We start from the raw sequence: 19,134 nt of genomic DNA, 5'->3' as shown, positions 1-19,134 counted from the left end.
TAATAATCGAATTATATCTTATTATAGGGATTAAATTTTAATGTACACACTTCAGACGCTAATATATCTTTGTGCTGCAGAAGTACAACAAAAAGAATATATTATAATAATAATAATAATAATAATAATAATTTATTTCTCTTAAAATCATAGTTTACAGCAGCTAGTGGCCGGAGTCACCTTTTAAGCAAATAATGCCTGTACCAGGTGTCTCCGCTCTTCCAATTCAGCAATGTGTTATATTTAACAAAAGTTTTATTGACATGGTGGTGAAATAATAATAAAGTTATGAAATGAATATAAATTTAAAAAGGTTATGAAATGAATATAAATTAACAATTTAAGTATTTGGAAAGTTACTTTTGAACACCTTAACAATTACAGCGACAAAGATTTACAATTACGATTATGATTTTTAATTCTTATCGAACATGTAAGTCACTTTTTATTATTATAAACATAAATGATAAATATGTGTAACTATGTGTGAGTGTGTGTGTGCGTGCGATAATGTGTGTTTTTGTGAGTGTTGTGTGCGTGTATATATGTTAAGTGCGTGTGGAATATTTTCTGTCTGATCTATGTAAACATTGGATAAGTTATTATACTCTGTACATTATTTAAGTTGTTTAAGTAAAATCTCCGTTGCCTCATAGTCGAGAGACTTTAACCACTTCTCTACGATTTTTTTACAATCGTTATATTGTTTTGAGTGGATATGTAGTTTTTTATTTACTCTAAGGAGAGTACATCTTATTTACTTGAGATGTCGCTATTCCAATTTCCAGAAGTAAGTTATATTACTGTAAAAAAAATAACAAACTGTTAAGATCCGAAAGGGCGACATCAAGGCAATTTACTAATATACAAAATTGAGATCAAGGCAATTTACTAATATACAAATATTGGGGTTGAGCAGGTTATTAAGCTTCCAGTAGCTATCCCCATAATCTAAAACTAATTCCATCTATAACAAGCTACCAGAGAATCAGATCGGACACGCTGGGAATAGATTACAATAAGAGAATAGTAATGACGCAAGACAATATTGTTATAATTGTATTTTTCTTAAAACAATGAAAAAAAAATTGAAGAGTTTCTTGCACAGTTTATTTCCGAATCGAATTTATAAAAATGTTCTCGAAAGAAATCAGTTTTGGAAAAATAAATGCCTTTTATTAAATTAAATATTATACCATTGTGGTATCGTAACTAGGGTATAAGCATTAGAATTCAAAACCAAGAACTGAAGATAAAAGAAAGGCTATCGTCGACTGTGCAACTACGAATTTTGAAGTTTTTTGGTCACATCTACAGAAATGAAGGATCGATTGAGCGGTTGATAGTGCAGGGCCAGGAGGAGGGGAAAATGATCAAAGGAGTGACTCAGACAACTGTGGTGGAGTGCTCCCGCAATGCTATAAACCGTCAAAAGTGGAGGAACATCGTGCGGGAGGCAGTGCGACTCAAAACTAAGGAGACCAACGACGACTACAGTCGCATCATCTTAGCAGCCACGACCACTCTGACATGAGTGACCGATTGAGAAGAAGAAGTTTTATAGAAGAACCGCTTACCAGACAGAAATAGCCGTTAAAGAAATCATTCGAAATTGGGGTACCTCAATAGATGACTTCTTTGTGGCACTCAAATAGTATCCCCTCCCCCTCTCCATGTGGATGTTTATTTTTATCTTCCTTGTCATCTTGGCATCCTCTAGGTTGTTTCTTACAAAGGTTTCCCAGGTGAATTGATATACGTTACCATCACATAAGTTTGATCTCATATCATCAGGAAAACATGCAGCATGTACTCAGACCATACAGTATATTAGACTTGTTTTCAGATATATAACTTAACTTTATAGAGTGTATCGGATGATTTTGGCTTAATGGAATATTCAAAACAAAATTCATTAAATAATGGATCGAGATTGCATGATGAGTGCACGGCTAACCCGGGTTGCCGGTGTGGTTTTACTGACCTTTGGCCTTGTGGTCGTAAGTTCATATGGGTTATGCTACAATTTATACTATGCATTGTGTTATAAGTTATTTCTACGCTTCTTATTTTATCTGTCAATTATACCACGATTGACATTCTACCATTTAATTATAATAACGCTAGTGAAGTTGTGATATCACGTCTTTGATAATAAACCTACGACATATACAAAGGCAATTTACTAGTAGTTTTACCAGTGGAAGGATTCTTTGCACAGGATGCCGGCTAAATTATGAGTACCACAATGGCGCCGTTTTCTGCCGTGAAGCAGTAATGTGTAAACATTATTGTGTTTCGGTCTGAAGGGCGCCGTAAGTGTAATTAATGGGCAATTTAGACTTGACATCTTATGTCTCAAGGTGACGAGCGCAATTGTAGTGCCCCTCAGAGATTTTGGGTTTTTCAAGAATTTTGAGGGGCACTGCATTATAATGGGCAAGATGGGTCAATTACCATCAGCTGAACGTCCTGCTCGTCTCGTCCCTTACTGTCATAAAAAAGAGGTTTCCTTGCTCTCAAAAACCATAAATACATCATGTTAAATATCCTAAGGGTATACGAGGTAGACACATTTTGGTGGTCCATGGAAGATTGCCCCACCACTTCCCATCACGTTAGCCTCTCGTCCAATTGTCCCATCTAATAAAAATACGATGATAATTTTTAAACATGAAATAATAAAAATAACTTAACGATTGTGACTTACACAATACAGACCTGTTTGTGTTTGTGAATAACCTAGCCTAGGTCATAGGTTCTTCACAAACAGGGAGTTTACTATTATTTTTATTGCTTTCCGTTTCTAGAGAAACTTTGATCCTCTTATTTGACTTCGTACTTTTACTTTTTTACATTCTTGGCGAAATTGCGTTGGCCTGATTGTCGGTATAATAGGTTAGTTTTATCGTCGGATATAAATTCTAGATTTGATGTTCTGATAACCTTGCTTTAGGGGTTAGCTTTGGCATATTGTAAGAATGTGCAAGGTCTTTCATTTTATTTTTTTATTCAATAATCTATGCTGACGCCAATTCTTCAGTAATAATATTATTTCTTTAAATAATTATCGCATTACTTTCCACGAAATTATTTGTCCTGTAATATTAATACATTTTATTATTCGTCCCTTGTTAGGTTTTTAGGGCAGCTAATTAGACAAAACAATCCTTAAATTCGTTTATATACCTAACTAAGTAATTCAAAAATATTTATATAAGTTGCTTGTGTTCGAAAGCTGGAATTTCCATGCAGAATTCTGGAGTAATTCAAATTCAAATATGTTTTATTCAAAATAGGATTCAAAATCACTTATTGAACGTGAAAAACTACCACCCATTCAAAATAGACTACCTCAGGCCTGAGAAGAACGGGCGCAAGAAACTCAGCGAGCTTTTTTTATATAAAAATATGGATTACAATGTGATATCGTACAATAAACATTTATAATTAAAGAGCTTGAGGGTGGTCGCTTCATTCCCAGTCCGTAGTGTCATTAAGAAAATCGTTTATGCTATCATTTGCTATGCTATGTTATGCTAGTAACCTTTCCCACACAAACCTTTTTTATCAATTCTTTTAAATTTCGTAACACATTTGTTGTGTACATTTTCTGGGATGATATTGTAGAAGCATATATAAATTAAAGTAGTGGGCTTTATACAGAATTGGAAGGTAGCTTGGAGCAATTTTTTGGCAATACGGTGTTCGGTCAGATATTACGCCTCTTCCTTCTCAGGTGTTTACTTTTTTTTTTAAATAAATCAATTAACATGGTTCTTGCCAATTTGTATATCCTTAGATGTAGAAGAAATTTACAGGAAGATAAAATAACTTAAATTAAGCCTTATGCTACATCTAAAGAACTCAGTTAGCGTCTAAAATTCACCTGTTTGCCATGATAACATATATATGAGGCTTCCAACCTTAAGTCTCGGGGGACAGGCGTAGACCAACGTGCTCGGGGTCGTACCACTTTACGCTACCCCTTAGCTTTATGATGATGTAATGTGTGTGGAAATGCCAAAATTCAAACAATTCGTTGGTATTGCAATCTGATCTCTGAATTGTGCTCACAATTACAAAAATTTGTGCGTTTATATAAACAAAAAGACGTACAAAAATATCAAAATAAATAATTTTACTTTTTCTTTGTTTGAAAATTTGTGTAATTTAAAAATAAATATATGCATTTCGTAAAAAGCTATTATTGACTTCATAGACAGAGACTTCGATAATTTTAGTTTTAAGCATTTATATATTAATATATTTTTCCTATTATTGTGTGCAAAGTTCGATTTTGTGCATGCATTTGCGTTCGCAAAGTACCACATTCCCACACGTTGACAAGAGCGTGCGTGAATGTAGCTGAGCGTGCGGGAATAACGCTGAGCGTGCGGGAATTTGGTGAGCGTGCGGGTGAGCGTGGGAATATTTGAAAATAATTATAGCGGTCGAACTTTGCGCAACTTAATAGGAAAAATAGTATACGATACAAGTGCGCAATTGTATCGTAATGAACTATCCTAGTAATATCTTATAAATACTTTTCGCAGGAAATGTTGATTGCTAAGGAGCACTGTCGTGTTCAGCCTCTGTCTGAAACCAGGACTGCCTCGTCGTTGCCTCACGCGAGGCTCGCCCGGACACCTTCCATATCCTCACAGAGCAGTCTGGACAGTGGAACCTCGAGAGCAACTGTGAGTAACCCTATGCTTGCTAATTAGTACATGACCTTCATATTCGACCGTGGAGTGTGCGGTATGCTGTCACCAAGCGAATAATCAAAAGAAGGAAATCGTATTTGAAGTTGCACTATCACGGTCACCTGGTGTTAAGTGATCACTGCCGCCCACATTCTTTGGCAACACCAGAGGAATCACAGTAGCATAGCTTTGTTGTACGTTCGAGAAAGTTCATTGAAGACTGTGGAGGCCACACATCCAGGTGGTGGGGATGATATCCTAATTTGTAAAGACAAATAATTTTAATTTCTGAAAATCTTTTTTACTTCTGTAAAGACACTAACATGTTCCTTGTGCCTTATTCTTTCTGATATCTGCTTTAATCGAATGATAAATTTTTCTAAATCGGTGTTTGTACTTTTGTTCAGAATTCTTAGAAGTATTAGTATCATTTAAAAAAGGCTCATAATCGTGCATGCGAAAAGTTTCCCAATTTGTACACTTAAATAAATGAAATACAATCAATTATTTAAATTGACAATGGATCTTTATTTTCAGAATATTTCCCAGAGTTCCATTTTAAAATCTTTACTTTGTGAGCAATTTCATATCGCAATTACAATTAATTTACTTCGATAAAGTTCTATGCTATTACTTATTATGATTATAGCTGTTACACGTGGTAGTACCAGAGTTGCCTTGAAAATTTTGATTAGCATTGTTTGTATTGGGCTAGTTCTGTTAGTTTAGAAATTGTTTCCATTGAATCTTCGTGGCGAATATAATACCAGAAGTTAGATATATTGTTGATACCTGTTATATTAGTGCAAGAATTTTACATGTGAAGTTGAAATTATAATTTCTTTTTCCACTTTATGTATAGCGCATGATTTTATTTCCTAAAACGACTGCGTCTAGAGTGACGTCATAAAATTATTCTTGCGAGAGCAATCAAGGGTTGTCTATATTTATATTACATGTCATTAGTTCAGAAAAGAAGTCAATGCGGCGAGTAAGGTTTGAAATTTTGTCATTGTAAGTTGAATGGGGGCATTTAATAGGTTCTATCATCTAGCTATGTATACATAGGCTATGTAACATTGTGTTAGAGGTTTCCTTGCGCATGGAGTGTCTCATGTACCACCAATTCTTAGCCCACCGGAACAATCGCCAGCTTGTCAATGATTGACATTAAGGCTTCAGTCATGTACAGCAAGGTATATAAGGTATAATCTTATGGGCTTCCGGACAGATATTACATGTGGACCATTAGATTCCTCACTGAGATCAGTATAGGCGTTGTCGGCGCGTTGATGATATTGTCTGGATGCTAAGACTATGATCGTTGGAGTCTCTCTCGCTTGAAGAAACTTGTTTCCCTGTAGTTCAAATTGGATTCTAAGAAAGGGGGATCTTGAATAATCTGTGTAAAAACTTGAAGCACAGTTTCTAAAGACGAAGGTTTTTAACCAGTGTGTGTTGCCAGTGATGACATACGGAACGCAGACGTTGTCGCTAACTATGGACCTTATGAGGAAGTTCATGGTCATTCAGAGGGCAATAGAGTAGTTAACGTAGTTTTCCTGCTAGATGGATCGATCAAAATCCGTAGCAGAAACAAAGTCAGCGACATAGATCAGATGGTTGCGAAACTGAAGTGGCAATGGGCAGGGCATAGTGACAGTGGCTGGTGATAGCTCGACGGACAAATGACATTGGGGCAGTAAAGTCCTCGAATGGCGACCACATAACGGAAGACGTAGTGTTGGTTGGTCCCCTACAAGTTAGACAGATGATGTGGTCAAGATCAAACCGGAATAGGTTGGATGAGGACAGCGCAGGTTCGATCGTCATGGAGATCTTTGGGGGAGGCTTTTGTTAAACAGTGGACGTCTTCCGGCTAAATTGATTACGATGATACTTGAAGCTAGCTCAAAGAATAGTATTCTAGGTACAAGTACAGTAATATGTAGTATTGCTCTGATCTCAACAAAAAAACAACAGAACGTGTTAGTCTTACCTATGTCTTACGACTTACCCGATTAGAAATACCTATCAAAATACCTCTTCAGAAACATAATGCAACAAGAGTTTAATATTTTTGAGTAGCTCAGACTTTATAAATTAATTATCGTTTCTAATTCAGAAGAAATATTTTACAAATTTTGTATTAATAAATAAATAAAGCATAATAAAGCTTGTCATTATTTGCCAAAATTGTAATCCTTTTGGATTGCACATTCAAAATTGTATACAGTAAAATTAGTTATATCAATAAGTAAACAAGGTTAAAGCTTGCTAGCTCCATAGTGCCCTGTCACTGATGTAGACGTACTGACAGAGAATATTTAATCACAAGCAAAATAGGTCAACTAGACGCGCGTTTTAGATATTAAATCAGTTTGGGTTTCATTAATAATAATTTGGGTTCAAATTCCATTAATGGCCTATATTTCAATGTTGATAAAAATAATTAATAAAACTAATTTAAGAGCCTCAGATGAATAAAAGACATAATTACCAGTGGGAGGCTACATTGCACAGAAGGCCGGCAAGGTCCATGAAGCAGTACCACATGAGTAAATAAAACAGGTGCTAAGAGAAAGCTTCATACAACACTACTACAATGATCTGGGGCATGTGTGAGTGTCCACTGGCCACACTTGTTAGTTGTTGCTTACGCGGCGAAACTGGTTATAACCGGCTGACGATCGCACAGCCAGTTATTTTATTTTATTTTTCTTATTCTTAAAGCGATGTCCCTGACTTCTGGGAATAATTTTACAAATTAAATTTGTAACCAACTTTATACCTATATAATCTAAAAAAGAGACAGTTAAACGCCAATGCTCAATACGATAAAATCAAGTTTGACCACCAGTCATACTAAAATTTGTTGCAGAATTGACTGAATATAAATAAAACTATTTCCTTATTTTCTGTGGCATATAAACCTATTTGAAAATGCAACAAGTGTATTAAAAACGTAACTGCACAATGCAAGTAATATAACAGTAGTGTAACACGGCGGTGTCCTTGAAATTTATACGTACGTCTGGGTGGTTCACTAGGGTTGGTACCACAGAACAGTTAAAAGAGACTAGAATGGCCTTGTGGGCGGGGCAGGCGCGCCTCGTATATGAGCGACGGAACATATTTTGAACGAAATTAGCTTCACCGGCTAACAGTCGCGCTCTTATTGTGATAACGTATGAAACTCCGCGAAAATGATGAAATTTGCCGTCTTGCACTAATACCGCGTCGAAAAAGAAGCCTGGTGTGTAGTGTAGCCCGAGAAGGAAGTTTCTTTTGATCGGAAATTCCAAAAACCTTCAAATACAAGAGATATTTGTAATCATTGAATATATCAAAGTTTGAATCCATGCGTATCGATAGGGCTGTACCTAATTATAAATAATGTCGATATTAAGCATGTGTATACATTTGTACATACACGGAATAGGTAAAAAAGGCTGAAAAGGCAATGTGGACGTAAAAGCCGCGCCTTAACTTAACCAACTTAACGAAAATATATAATAACAAATACTATACAATACCTACATTGACATAAAAATTACGTTTAACATCTTTTAAATGTATTTATAATGTTACTTGCTAAGTAAAGTATTTTTATGTTATTAACAAATATTATATAATTTATTTTAATACATTGATCTAAATTATCGACAAAAATATCGATAGATAGCCTTTTTTTTATTTGTCAACCACTATGGTCTGACAAATATAGTTTGATACTTTTGACAATTCACTAGGTATGGGGGTAGTGTTTAATCGTTGAATGTATTCGATTATTATTCTCATAGAAGAATTTCATTATCATTGACGTACTATAAACAAATAGACTCCCAATCGACTATTAAAAGGTCATCAAAAATGTCCTAGCGGCGTTGTATATACGTATACATTAACTAATACAGATAATATTCAAACATTCATTCAAATTAACGCCAAATTTCGTGTAAGTAATGTTCAAAGTCGCATATCACTATCGGTATTGTTTACACTCATAAGATTGTGTGTAAATTACATTTTTCGGCGATGGATTTTTTTAACAATTGGAATGTAATTATTTAGCAAAATTATTATAAACGTAATTTGTTACATTATTTTGTTAATTTAAAGGGACACTTACCTGAAATAATAGTCATTCTTTTTAAGTTTGGATATGCTGTTATATGGACAGTTTTTCACTGAACACTGCGTGGCGTTGTATTTAAAGCGCGGTCAAACACAACTGAACGAAATTTCTGCCTTACAGACGCGTAGACAGAATTTTGCTTCAGACAGTTTATGTTATTTATTGTACGTCAATTATTTGTATTAAATATTTATCTATTTTCTTATAAATTATCTTTAAAATAAAATAAAGCTCAGGTTGTTTTCTCTTAAAGCCTACATAAAACCTAGATAGCTGATCAACCGAAAAATAAGGTGGTCAATAATGAAATTAGAGAATCCTATTTTTAGATGACCCTTTTAAGAGCACGTTAAGGGATTTGGTTGGTAAAAACCCTTTTATGCCCTAACGAGATTCTATTTATTTTTAATCAACTTCGAAAACAAATATGGGCTAATCTGCTTAAAGGCAGTGTATGGATTTGGATTTTGGATTATGTTTTAAGCTTGGCTTATATCTATCTATTTAACGGAATGTGTCCAATTATTAATTGCACATCATAGGAATTTTTCAAGGTCAACGATTCGCCATCTTTGCTACCAAACTAAAATAATTTATACGTCTAAATAGAGCCTCTTGCTGTTACGCAACACATAACAACAGGCCAGATTTATTACTTTAGTGTGCATGACAGCTACGTGTTACACTCGCGATACGTCAGTCACTTTGTTTTATTGTGGTCAAGTTGACTCCATCTATCTGACTTCCAAAATGCTTTTGATACATCATAGAATATTGGCCTGTAAATTAGAGACTATGGGTCTACATGGTTGCCTCTTACGTTGGATAAAATCTTATACCTAGTCTTGCCATAAATACTGAAACAAGGAACAAAAAAGTTTCTATTGCAAATAACACTTATTAGTTTTATAGTGTGTTAGTTTAATACATAAATATAAAACAATTTAAAATATATTCGAAGTGGTCTCCATTGCCTGCAATAACAGTCCTTTAAACGTTGAGGCCTGTTATCAATAGAAGCACGCACTCTTTCCATGGGAAAATTCTTCACTGCCAAGTTTTAGGGACTCCAAATTATCATGGCGCTTAGAGCAAGCCGTACTCTCTAAAACTGACCATAAATCCAGCGGATTAAGATCGGGACTAGACGACGGAAAGTCTTCAGCTCTGATGAAGTCCTACCTTTATGACCCGGCGCCGAGTATGTCATACTTCATTGAAGTTTCGCGGAAGAATGTTTACTCCCTAATTTGATTATAAACATAATTTATATAAATTTATTTATATTCCGTATTGTGTAGAGTCACCGCGGATCATCACCAGCTATCCGCACTTTTGCACCGGACGGGCGCACGCTAGAGGCTGGTGGCATGAGTATGGCCCGCTCGCCGAGTCCGCTCCGCGCGGCCTCGCTCGACGTCCGTGCCGCTCCGCTTGGCTCGCTCGCCTCACTTGCAGACTCACCGGCTCCACCCAGTCCAAGGCATGCACCACCAAGATGCTTATCGCCGCTTCTGGTACCACCCAGGTAATAATACCTTTACAACATTAATAACAGAATGTGATAGCAGTTTTAGAAAGTTAATATTCAGCTTGCCATACATAAATTTTCTGTTGTTTTTTAATATTATATTATTTTCAACTGTAGATTGCACTGTTATATTCCGCTTTAAATTCTTCTCTGCTCGGGTGTATTGAGGCCCTAAGCTTCGCCTTGTGCAAAATGCACCTTCACACGAATCGCTAACATCTTCCAATTGGTGAACAAATTCATCTAACTTTGACAAACTCGAACTAAATTCGATGATATCAAATTCAGATTGGTTGCCAATTTACTTGTCTACTTAATATAAACCTTATTAAAATGTTCACAAAATTTTAAATTTATGGTCATACTTTGAACAGAATCAATCTACATTGTCGAGCAGTCACCGCTTCTGCACTCCGTAAATTGGACCAAACTCAATTTACGTAGGCTCCCCCCTCTCACCCCGCAAGCGTCCCCTCTTCCCCGAGCATCATCTCTTCCGATACACTTGACATTAGATAGAGTAAACGTGTCTTCAAGGGAATACGAGTTTTATCGCGACATATCACTACGGCGTACATCGGCGCGTTATCAATAGGTACTCTGTGCCTGTACTAATAATATATTAAATTAGAACAAAATAAAATGAATTTGTTCATTTGCAAAAATTCGCCAGATTGATCGGTTTACTAATATTTAATTAAAACATAATATTATAGTATAAATGTGAATTTATTATGATTATTGGAAACGTCCAGAAAAATATACTGGCGACAGTGGTATGAGTTTAGAAAACAAATAGGGCATTGAATTATGAATTCAGAAAACAAAACAGGCGATAGTGGTATGAATTTAGAAAACAAATAGGGCATTGAATTATGATTTCTGAAAACACAACAGGCGACAGTGGCATGAGTTTAGAAAACAAATAGGGCATTTAATTATGAATTCAGAAAACAAAACAGGCGATAGTGGTATGAATTTAGAAAACAAATAGGGCATTTAATTATGAATTCAGAAAACAAAACAGGCGACAGTGGTATGAGTTTAGAAAACAAATAGGTGACATACACATCGCGAGTGTAAGACGTATCTTGTCACGCACACTAAAGTAATAAACCTGGCCTGTTTTCATCGGTTTGTCTTAACACTAGAGGCTCTATCTAGACGTATAGATTATCTAAGTATTGAAGTATTAATTCAGAAACCAAACAGGCGATTGAAGTATGAATTCAGAAAACAAAACAAGCGATTGAGGTATGAACTACTCGTAAAAAACGTACGTAATTCTTACTTCTCTTTTACTAGTCGCGCCGCACATAAATTATTTTTGTTTTTGTGCTTTTTTCATCGAATTCGTTATTATAAGTGGAAGGCTCACGCTCGTGAACGGGCCCTGCCTAACTGGTCGATTGTGTCTTACTTTTCCGATGACTTTTACATTAATACGTTATTATTTTAAAATAAGAGCTCCCTCCCTAGGCAGTACTTTTATAATAATTGAGTTATAAGCAATGATATTATAGTATTAAAAGAGGTAGATATGTCACTAGCGCGCCAAAAATCAATCCCCTAAATTGAGTCAATTGGTTCCTTTGGTCGTAGTCGCTCCTCGATACGAAAACGGTACACACGCGTCTGTTGTTGACAGAATTGCTTACAATTGGATATAGGTACAACATTAAAATGCCGTCTTGTGTTATGGGAAGATGCACTAATTACGAAAGTAAAATAAATCATAGAATTACATACCACAGTTAAGAAATCATGAATTATAACATTTTATTTGATTTCATTATTTATCTAACAAAATAAATATGTTGCCATGACAACGCCGATCGCTGCCAAGCCGATCATACATTAACGTACAGAAATGACAAAATATTGATGCTGTCTGTTACGGGATGATCGAGGTAGAATATTTTAGGAAATGATTTAAAGTCATTGTTGCAGTGAATGTAATAATTTTTAATAAACAAGTGCGTATATAGGTAGCTGAACTATCAAACTACTAAAACAAGTTTTAGGGTAGGTAGCGGATGTATACAGTGAGTGCTATTTGTTTACCTGAGAGTTTTTTCAGTACATCCCTTGCTAACTGCAGGAGAATCAATGGATCATTTTCTTCTTCTCCCATTACCTTATTGTAATAAACCCTCAACAAAAAGACATTCATAAATAATATTAGATACAAAAAATAATAATTGTAATCTTAAAACTTTCTGGAAGCAGTTGTTAGTAAAATTGTAAAAATGGGACCCTTACTGTAGATACCTTTCGATTTTGTTTTGGTGTCTGTATGTTTTTTATTATTTTATATATAAATAATTAAAATCATCAATGTGGCTATATATTATAATCAATATTAAATTATTTTTTTATAAAATCAATCACACATTATCTACCTAATTTCAATGCAGTTTTACTACTTTATAGCTTTTACTACATGAATGAATCGTAATTTAGGTATAAATCACGGTATACGATAAAAAATCATATCTGATGAATTAACTGTATTTTCTCTATACAAATACGAAGCAATTAGCAAATTAGAGTTATCTCTTTTTCGCTTGCGATAATAGCATTTACTATCCTTCTTTGACGTGTAATTGTAATGTCGTGTGCTATTGCAATGTTAAATTATTCATGTGTGCGTTAGTGTATCATTTTCAAACACCGAATGTTGTCTACGTAACCTATCTATACTTTTAAATATCATTGATTATAAGGTTATTTAATGAATGCATTATACCCCAATTTAACTATGTATGTTCACGCGGACGAAGTAGTGAGTTGAAACTAGTGTAAAAGGAGACAGTTCGGATCCGGCAAACAACAGGCCCATTGCTATTTCCTCCCTGCTCTCCAAAATCATGGAGAGCATAATTAGCCGTCAGCTCTTGGTATACCTAGAGGGTCACCAGTTGATCAACGACCGCCAATACGGGTTTCGCCATGGTCGGTCGACAGGTGATCTTCTGGTATACCTAACACATAGATGGGCTGCGGCTATTGAAAGCAAGGGGGAAGGCCTGGCAGTTAGCCTGAATATAGCGAAGGCCTTTGATCGTGTATGGCACAAGGCGCTCCTCTCTAAACTTCCATCATTTGGGCTTCCCGAGAGCTTGTACAAGTGGACCTCCAGCTTCCTCACTGAGCGCAGTATACAGGTCGTTGTCGACGGACATTGCTCGAACCCGAAGCCTTTGAATGCTGGAGTGCCCCAAGGCTGTGTGCTATCTCCTACGCTGGTTCTTCTGCATATCAATGATATGTTGGACACCTCCAACATTCATTGCTATGCAGAGGACAGCACTGGTGATGCCGTATACACGGCCATGCACGTCTCTCTCGGGAAATCGTCGACCAGTGCCGGGAGAAACTTGTGTCTTCTATCGAGTCCTCTCTTGAGAAGGTTGCGGAATGGGGTAAATTGAACCTTGTCCAATTTAACCCCCAGAAGACTCTAGTTTGCGCGTTTACCACTAAAAAAACCCCATTTGTCGCATCACCGCTCTTCGACAACACTTCCCTAAAAGCCTCGCCTAGTATCGGAATACTGGGTCTCGAAATCTCGAGCGATTGCCAATTCCGTGGCCATCTGGAGGGCAATGCCAAATTGGCTTCAAAAAAACTGGGCGTCATTAATAGAGCACGGCAATACTTCAAGCCGGCCCACATTCTAGCGCTGTACAAAGCGCAGGTCCGGCCACACATGGAGTATTGCTGTCATCTCTGGTCTGGCGCACCCCAGTATCAGCTCGATCCATTTGACCGCGTGCAACGCAGAGCAGCTCGAATTGTCGGGGACCCAGTACTCTGTGAACGGCTGGATCACTTGGCGTTGCGTAGAGTCGTCGCTTCATTGTGTATCTTCTACCGCATTTATCACGGGGAGTGTTCCGAAGAGCTGTTTTTCCTAATTCCTGCCGCCGAATTCCACCTTCGCACGACACGCCACAAGTTAGGATATCATCCTCACCATCTGGATGTGTGGCGGTCCTCCACAGTGCGGTTTACAAAGAGCTTTCTTCCACGTACTACAAAGCTGTGGAATGAACTTCCTTGTGCGGTGTTTCCGGGACGATACGACATGGGTACCTTCAAAAAAAGCGCGTACACCTTCCTTAAAGGCTGGCAACGCTCCTGTGATTCCTCTGGTGTTGCAAGAGAGTGTGGGCGGCGGTGATAACTTAACAACAGGTGACCCGTACGCTCGTTTGTCCTCCTATTCCATAAAAAAAAAAGTGTATTTTGTGTTCATTTAAACGAGAAATGCACGTTGTTTTTCACTGAAACGTGACAACATGGTTTTTTGTTGCTGTAATAAAGCACATTCGTTAAAATATTGTGACTTCTATTGACGACAGCGAATGAATGAATGAATTCTAAATAAAGCTAGTACCGTAATATCTCCGTGGTATACAAGTGTGTGTATTGAGGTCGTGGGTTCGATTCAATTGAAACTTTTAGTTTCATTTATTTTGTCGTGTATGATTTATTTCTTTTTCGAGTAATTTAATTATTATGTCGATTATTTTAGGTACAGCTAATAAGCGTTAATATTTTATTAAGAATTGGCACGAATACGCCAAATATGAGTAAATTAGCTGCAAACTTTATTTATTTATACTTTAATAAAACGTCGTGAGCCCATTACAATATTAAAATAAGTAATTTATTTCAAACAAATAATATTAATTTATATACACCTGTTTAATAAATAAACCTCCAAATACCGTTCATCCATCCCTCTCACAAAAACGCAAGCACTCTGCTAAAATCGTCTGCCATCCATCCGCAAATATAGCTAGTCCAGTCATAAGTTCTGTTACAAATGAAAATGCAGTTTTTTTAAATGAGGTAATGTAATATTATTGAACTTTATACCAACATTTTTAATAACGTCTCCAATGGCCACCTTTGGCTTTTATACCGGCCTTGAATCTGTTTGGCCACGAATCTATGGATTTACGTACTGTTTCCATGGGAAATTTCGCCACTGCTTGCTCCAAAGATTTTTTTAAGAGACTCAGATCAGGGTTTAGCAGGCCATGTCCTCTAAAACTGACCATAATTTGAAGTCTAAAGGGTTGAAGTCTGGGCCAGATGAGGGCCAGTCTTCAACTCTTATAAAGTCCGGAACGTTGGTTACAAGCCAGGCTTGGGTAGTTCGTGCCTTGTGACCAGGAGCAGAGTCCTGCTGGAAAGTCCACGGTATATTTTTTTAAAAGTGTATTGCTGAGAGGTTTCACAACATGATCCAAGACTGTATCTTGATACACTTTGGCTGAAGTTTTTACACTTTATTCACAAAAATTTAGTTTTGTAACTCCTTGATAAGATACGCCCCACCAAACCATCACTGACGCAGGATGATGACCACGTTGTATCTTTCCGACAACTTGAGCAGCTTCTTTAGAACTGTGAGCGTACTCTTTATAATTTTGCTTATTGTAGTGTTCTTCAATCGTGAAAATTTTTTCATCGGTAAAGAGGATATTTCTGTGCCTTTCACATGTGTATCGCGACAGAAGGCGATTTGATCGATCCACTCTCTTTAATTCTCAAGATTGATTTAGGGCATGTCCTGTATATTGGCGATAAGCACCAAGCTTCAGGTCTTATTTTATAATACGCGACAGATTCATAGCGGGAATCTTCATTTCTCGCGATAAGGTTTTTTGCTTCCTAATGGGGTTTCGACGAACTCTGGCTTTAACAGCATTAACAGCCTTTGTAGTTTTAACAACACGCGTCCGCCTCGATGTTTTCTGGTCTTCGACAGACGAAGTGTTGCTGTATCTGTTGATAGTACGATATACGAATGATGAACGATGGCTGCTTCCACGCTTTTGAAGTGTCTGGAATATGATCGACGGCTCCATACCCACTTTGTGCAAGGCGATCACTGCAATCCTATTTTCTTTAACACCCCATTCCATATTGTATTTTGATAGTGAACACGAAAAAATATGTGAAATGGCACAAGATCGAAATAAGTTTTTAAAATAATATATCCAATTTCAAAATAATAAAATTGAAAAAAAGAAAATTTTTATGTAACAGTATTTATGGCCAGACTAGTTATATAAGAATCCGCATCATAATATAAGGATGATGGCTAACGTCATATTTTAAGAAATAACTATTGATTAACGAATTAACAATAAAAATAAGAATATAACATATTATTAAATATGAGCTTTGCTATAGATAGCTATTGCCAACACAGGACCTAATATATTAGGGGTTAAAGATGAAATTGCCGATTTGTACTGAAAAATTGAAATTAGTATTTTTTTTAATTTAACATATTTATTTAATCAATATAATTACCATTTTTATCTATAAGTTGCTGTCATCTACGAGTAATTAGTAATATAAGGTCAATGCCTTTGTGATAGAACTGTAGCTGATTTAGATTTGACAAACTGTGTGAAAGCATTTTGTACTGCCTCCTGAGAAGAAAACTTTTTATCACGTAGAAAATTGTCCAAATCGCGAAGAAAATGAGAGTCCGTTGGAGCAAAGTCTGGCGAATACGGAGGGTGACGAATGTTTTCTAATTGCACTTCATGTAGAATTAAAACGGTTTCTCGTGCTGTATTAGGTCTCGCGTTATCATGGAGCAATAATGGTGAAGATCGATTCATGAGTGGGGGCTGTTTCACTAAGTTTGGTAGTGTCAATTCGATGTACCTATTACAATAAAACGGCAATTTCATACTTTAACCCCTATTATATGAGGCTTTCTACGAGACCGTTCAGGAACAAGTAAAAGATAGTCGCCTAGAAAAAACTTCAGTAGAATAATTGACAGATTTATTTCGAATACGAGACAGATATGTCACATTAGCTTTTATTAGTTGGCAGAAGTAAAGAATCAGTCTTCACAAATGTAGGAGCATTGTTTCATATTAAGAGGATTGTTTTTTTTCCTAATTATTACCTAATGCTCAAAACCATCAATCTATCGGTAGGGTTTCATAGGTGAGCTTTGGTGATTAGCCATACATCATCCACCAAGACTTCTGCTCCGTCTTCCTTCTTAGGTTCTATTAGACAGAAAATGTAGGCTCGCACAGTATTTTGACTGCATTAGATAGGTAGCATAAGAGTCCTCTTATGCTACCCTCATCCTCAAGCAAAATGTCACGGTATGAGTTACTCGTCGTAAATACATGAGCGTCAGTGCTGCGACCCTCCCACTCCTCCACAGCTTCTTCACATTATATATATATATATGTGTATGATCATAATTGTTATTCACTATCTCTAAATTTTTGCAAAAAAAATGAACATAGAATATTGTCGTATTTTCAAAATATTTGATAGGTTGTTTAAAATAAATCAATCTGTATGTCACAATCACTGCCAGCTACAGATTTTATTAGCAAAACGATCATCCGAAACGTGACACGGAATTTTAACAATATTTCGCTCCACTCGAGATAAATTGAGGACGAAGTATCGATTGTCGCTCACGTTTGACAATCCCGGTTCGGACATCCGGAGTCTCAGTTCCACTAAGGCCATTAATTGCATTTGCGATAACGTGTCGATATGTATCAACTCTGATATAAATTATTGGGTGTGGCTCTTGTGTGTAGTTCAGTTCATTTATTTTCAATAGAATTTTAAAATTTTGCATTAATCCTTCTGTTTCGGTATTCCAGAAAATCAAGATGAAATGAAATTAAATGTAATGAAATGAAATTTTATTTGCATCTGTACTTAAGACGTTAACATAATATTATTGATAATCAAATATATTTCATTAATTGACACGCAAAATATGTTATAAAATTGTCTAAATACCAACACACTACTGTTATACTGAAACATGTCGGATTTCACAAAGCTATAATTATTAATATTTCTAAAATTTAAATTTAATGATATTATAATAAAAGACGTAAATAATTTAATAATTAATTTAGGATCTATGTATAATGTTAACTAATTCAATGTCATAAAAGTATAAAATTGACATATATTATTATCAAACAGACTTGTTCATAATAATAATTCATTTTGTATTGAAAAGTTTATTTAAGCTGTAGAGGTACTAATTTATTAACCACTGATGCAGTCTTTTTTTAAAAACATTGAAAGGTAAATCTTTCAATTTATTAGGCAAATGAAGTGTTTTTATCGTGTTGAAATCTTTATATTCCTTAATACTCTTTACATTTTTTTTTCATATCACGAACTAATTCACTTCAAGCAAACACATTTCATAATTATGTTATGTTATGAGAATCTAAAGATTGAGCCCTCATTCTTGTCCACATTTCCTAAGAGCTAAAATACTTTGACACTATTTTCTTTTTTGTAAAACCAACACAGTGCATCTTTATCATCATTGTTTAGTTCGTTGTAACTTGAGACATTTCCTTAATTTGTAAGAATAATTCGACATATTCTGTTTACATTTATAGTTTGTAGGATACTAATTCTACAAAGAGATAGATATTTCGGTTAATTCAATGATCTTTGTTTCATTTCCAAAGCAACAAAATGTATGTCAAACATTATTCACTTCACTAATTAAATTAAGACTGTAACATCAATCGAAGAGTGAGTAGGGAATGTAGTAAATTTTCATCTGAGACAGATCTCGTTCTTAGCAAGGCTGTATACAACCATTACCATGATCCTTCACTAAAAACAAAACAAAGTTCATAAATCCCATAGCTTATATCGTCAGGCTAGCTTGTCAACGGTTTACATAATTGATACTGAATTATTAAACGATA

The 19,134-nt window shown here is 35.7% G+C and overlaps 1 protein-coding gene across 3 annotated transcripts in view; it reads left to right on the top strand.

Moving 5' to 3' along the window:
• LOC126974633 (synaptotagmin-5-like) overlaps positions 1–19,134 on the top strand; it is a 69,522-nt gene that overhangs the window by 30,923 nt on the left and 19,465 nt on the right. For all 3 annotated transcript variants that reach the window (XM_050822144.1, XM_050822145.1, XM_050822146.1), the window contains 2 exons: positions 4,557–4,700; positions 10,146–10,372. In XM_050822144.1, the coding sequence (XP_050678101.1) occupies positions 4,557–4,700; positions 10,146–10,372 (371 nt within the window). The remainder of the gene's footprint in view (positions 1–4,556; positions 4,701–10,145; positions 10,373–19,134) is intronic.

This window comes from Leptidea sinapis, chromosome 33 (assembly GCF_905404315.1).
Source record: "Leptidea sinapis chromosome 33, ilLepSina1.1, whole genome shotgun sequence".
NCBI classification, from domain to species: Eukaryota; Metazoa; Arthropoda; class Insecta; order Lepidoptera; family Pieridae; genus Leptidea; species Leptidea sinapis.
The sequence above is the reverse complement of the archived record's forward strand: the minus strand, read 5'-3'. Positions and strand labels throughout refer to the sequence as shown.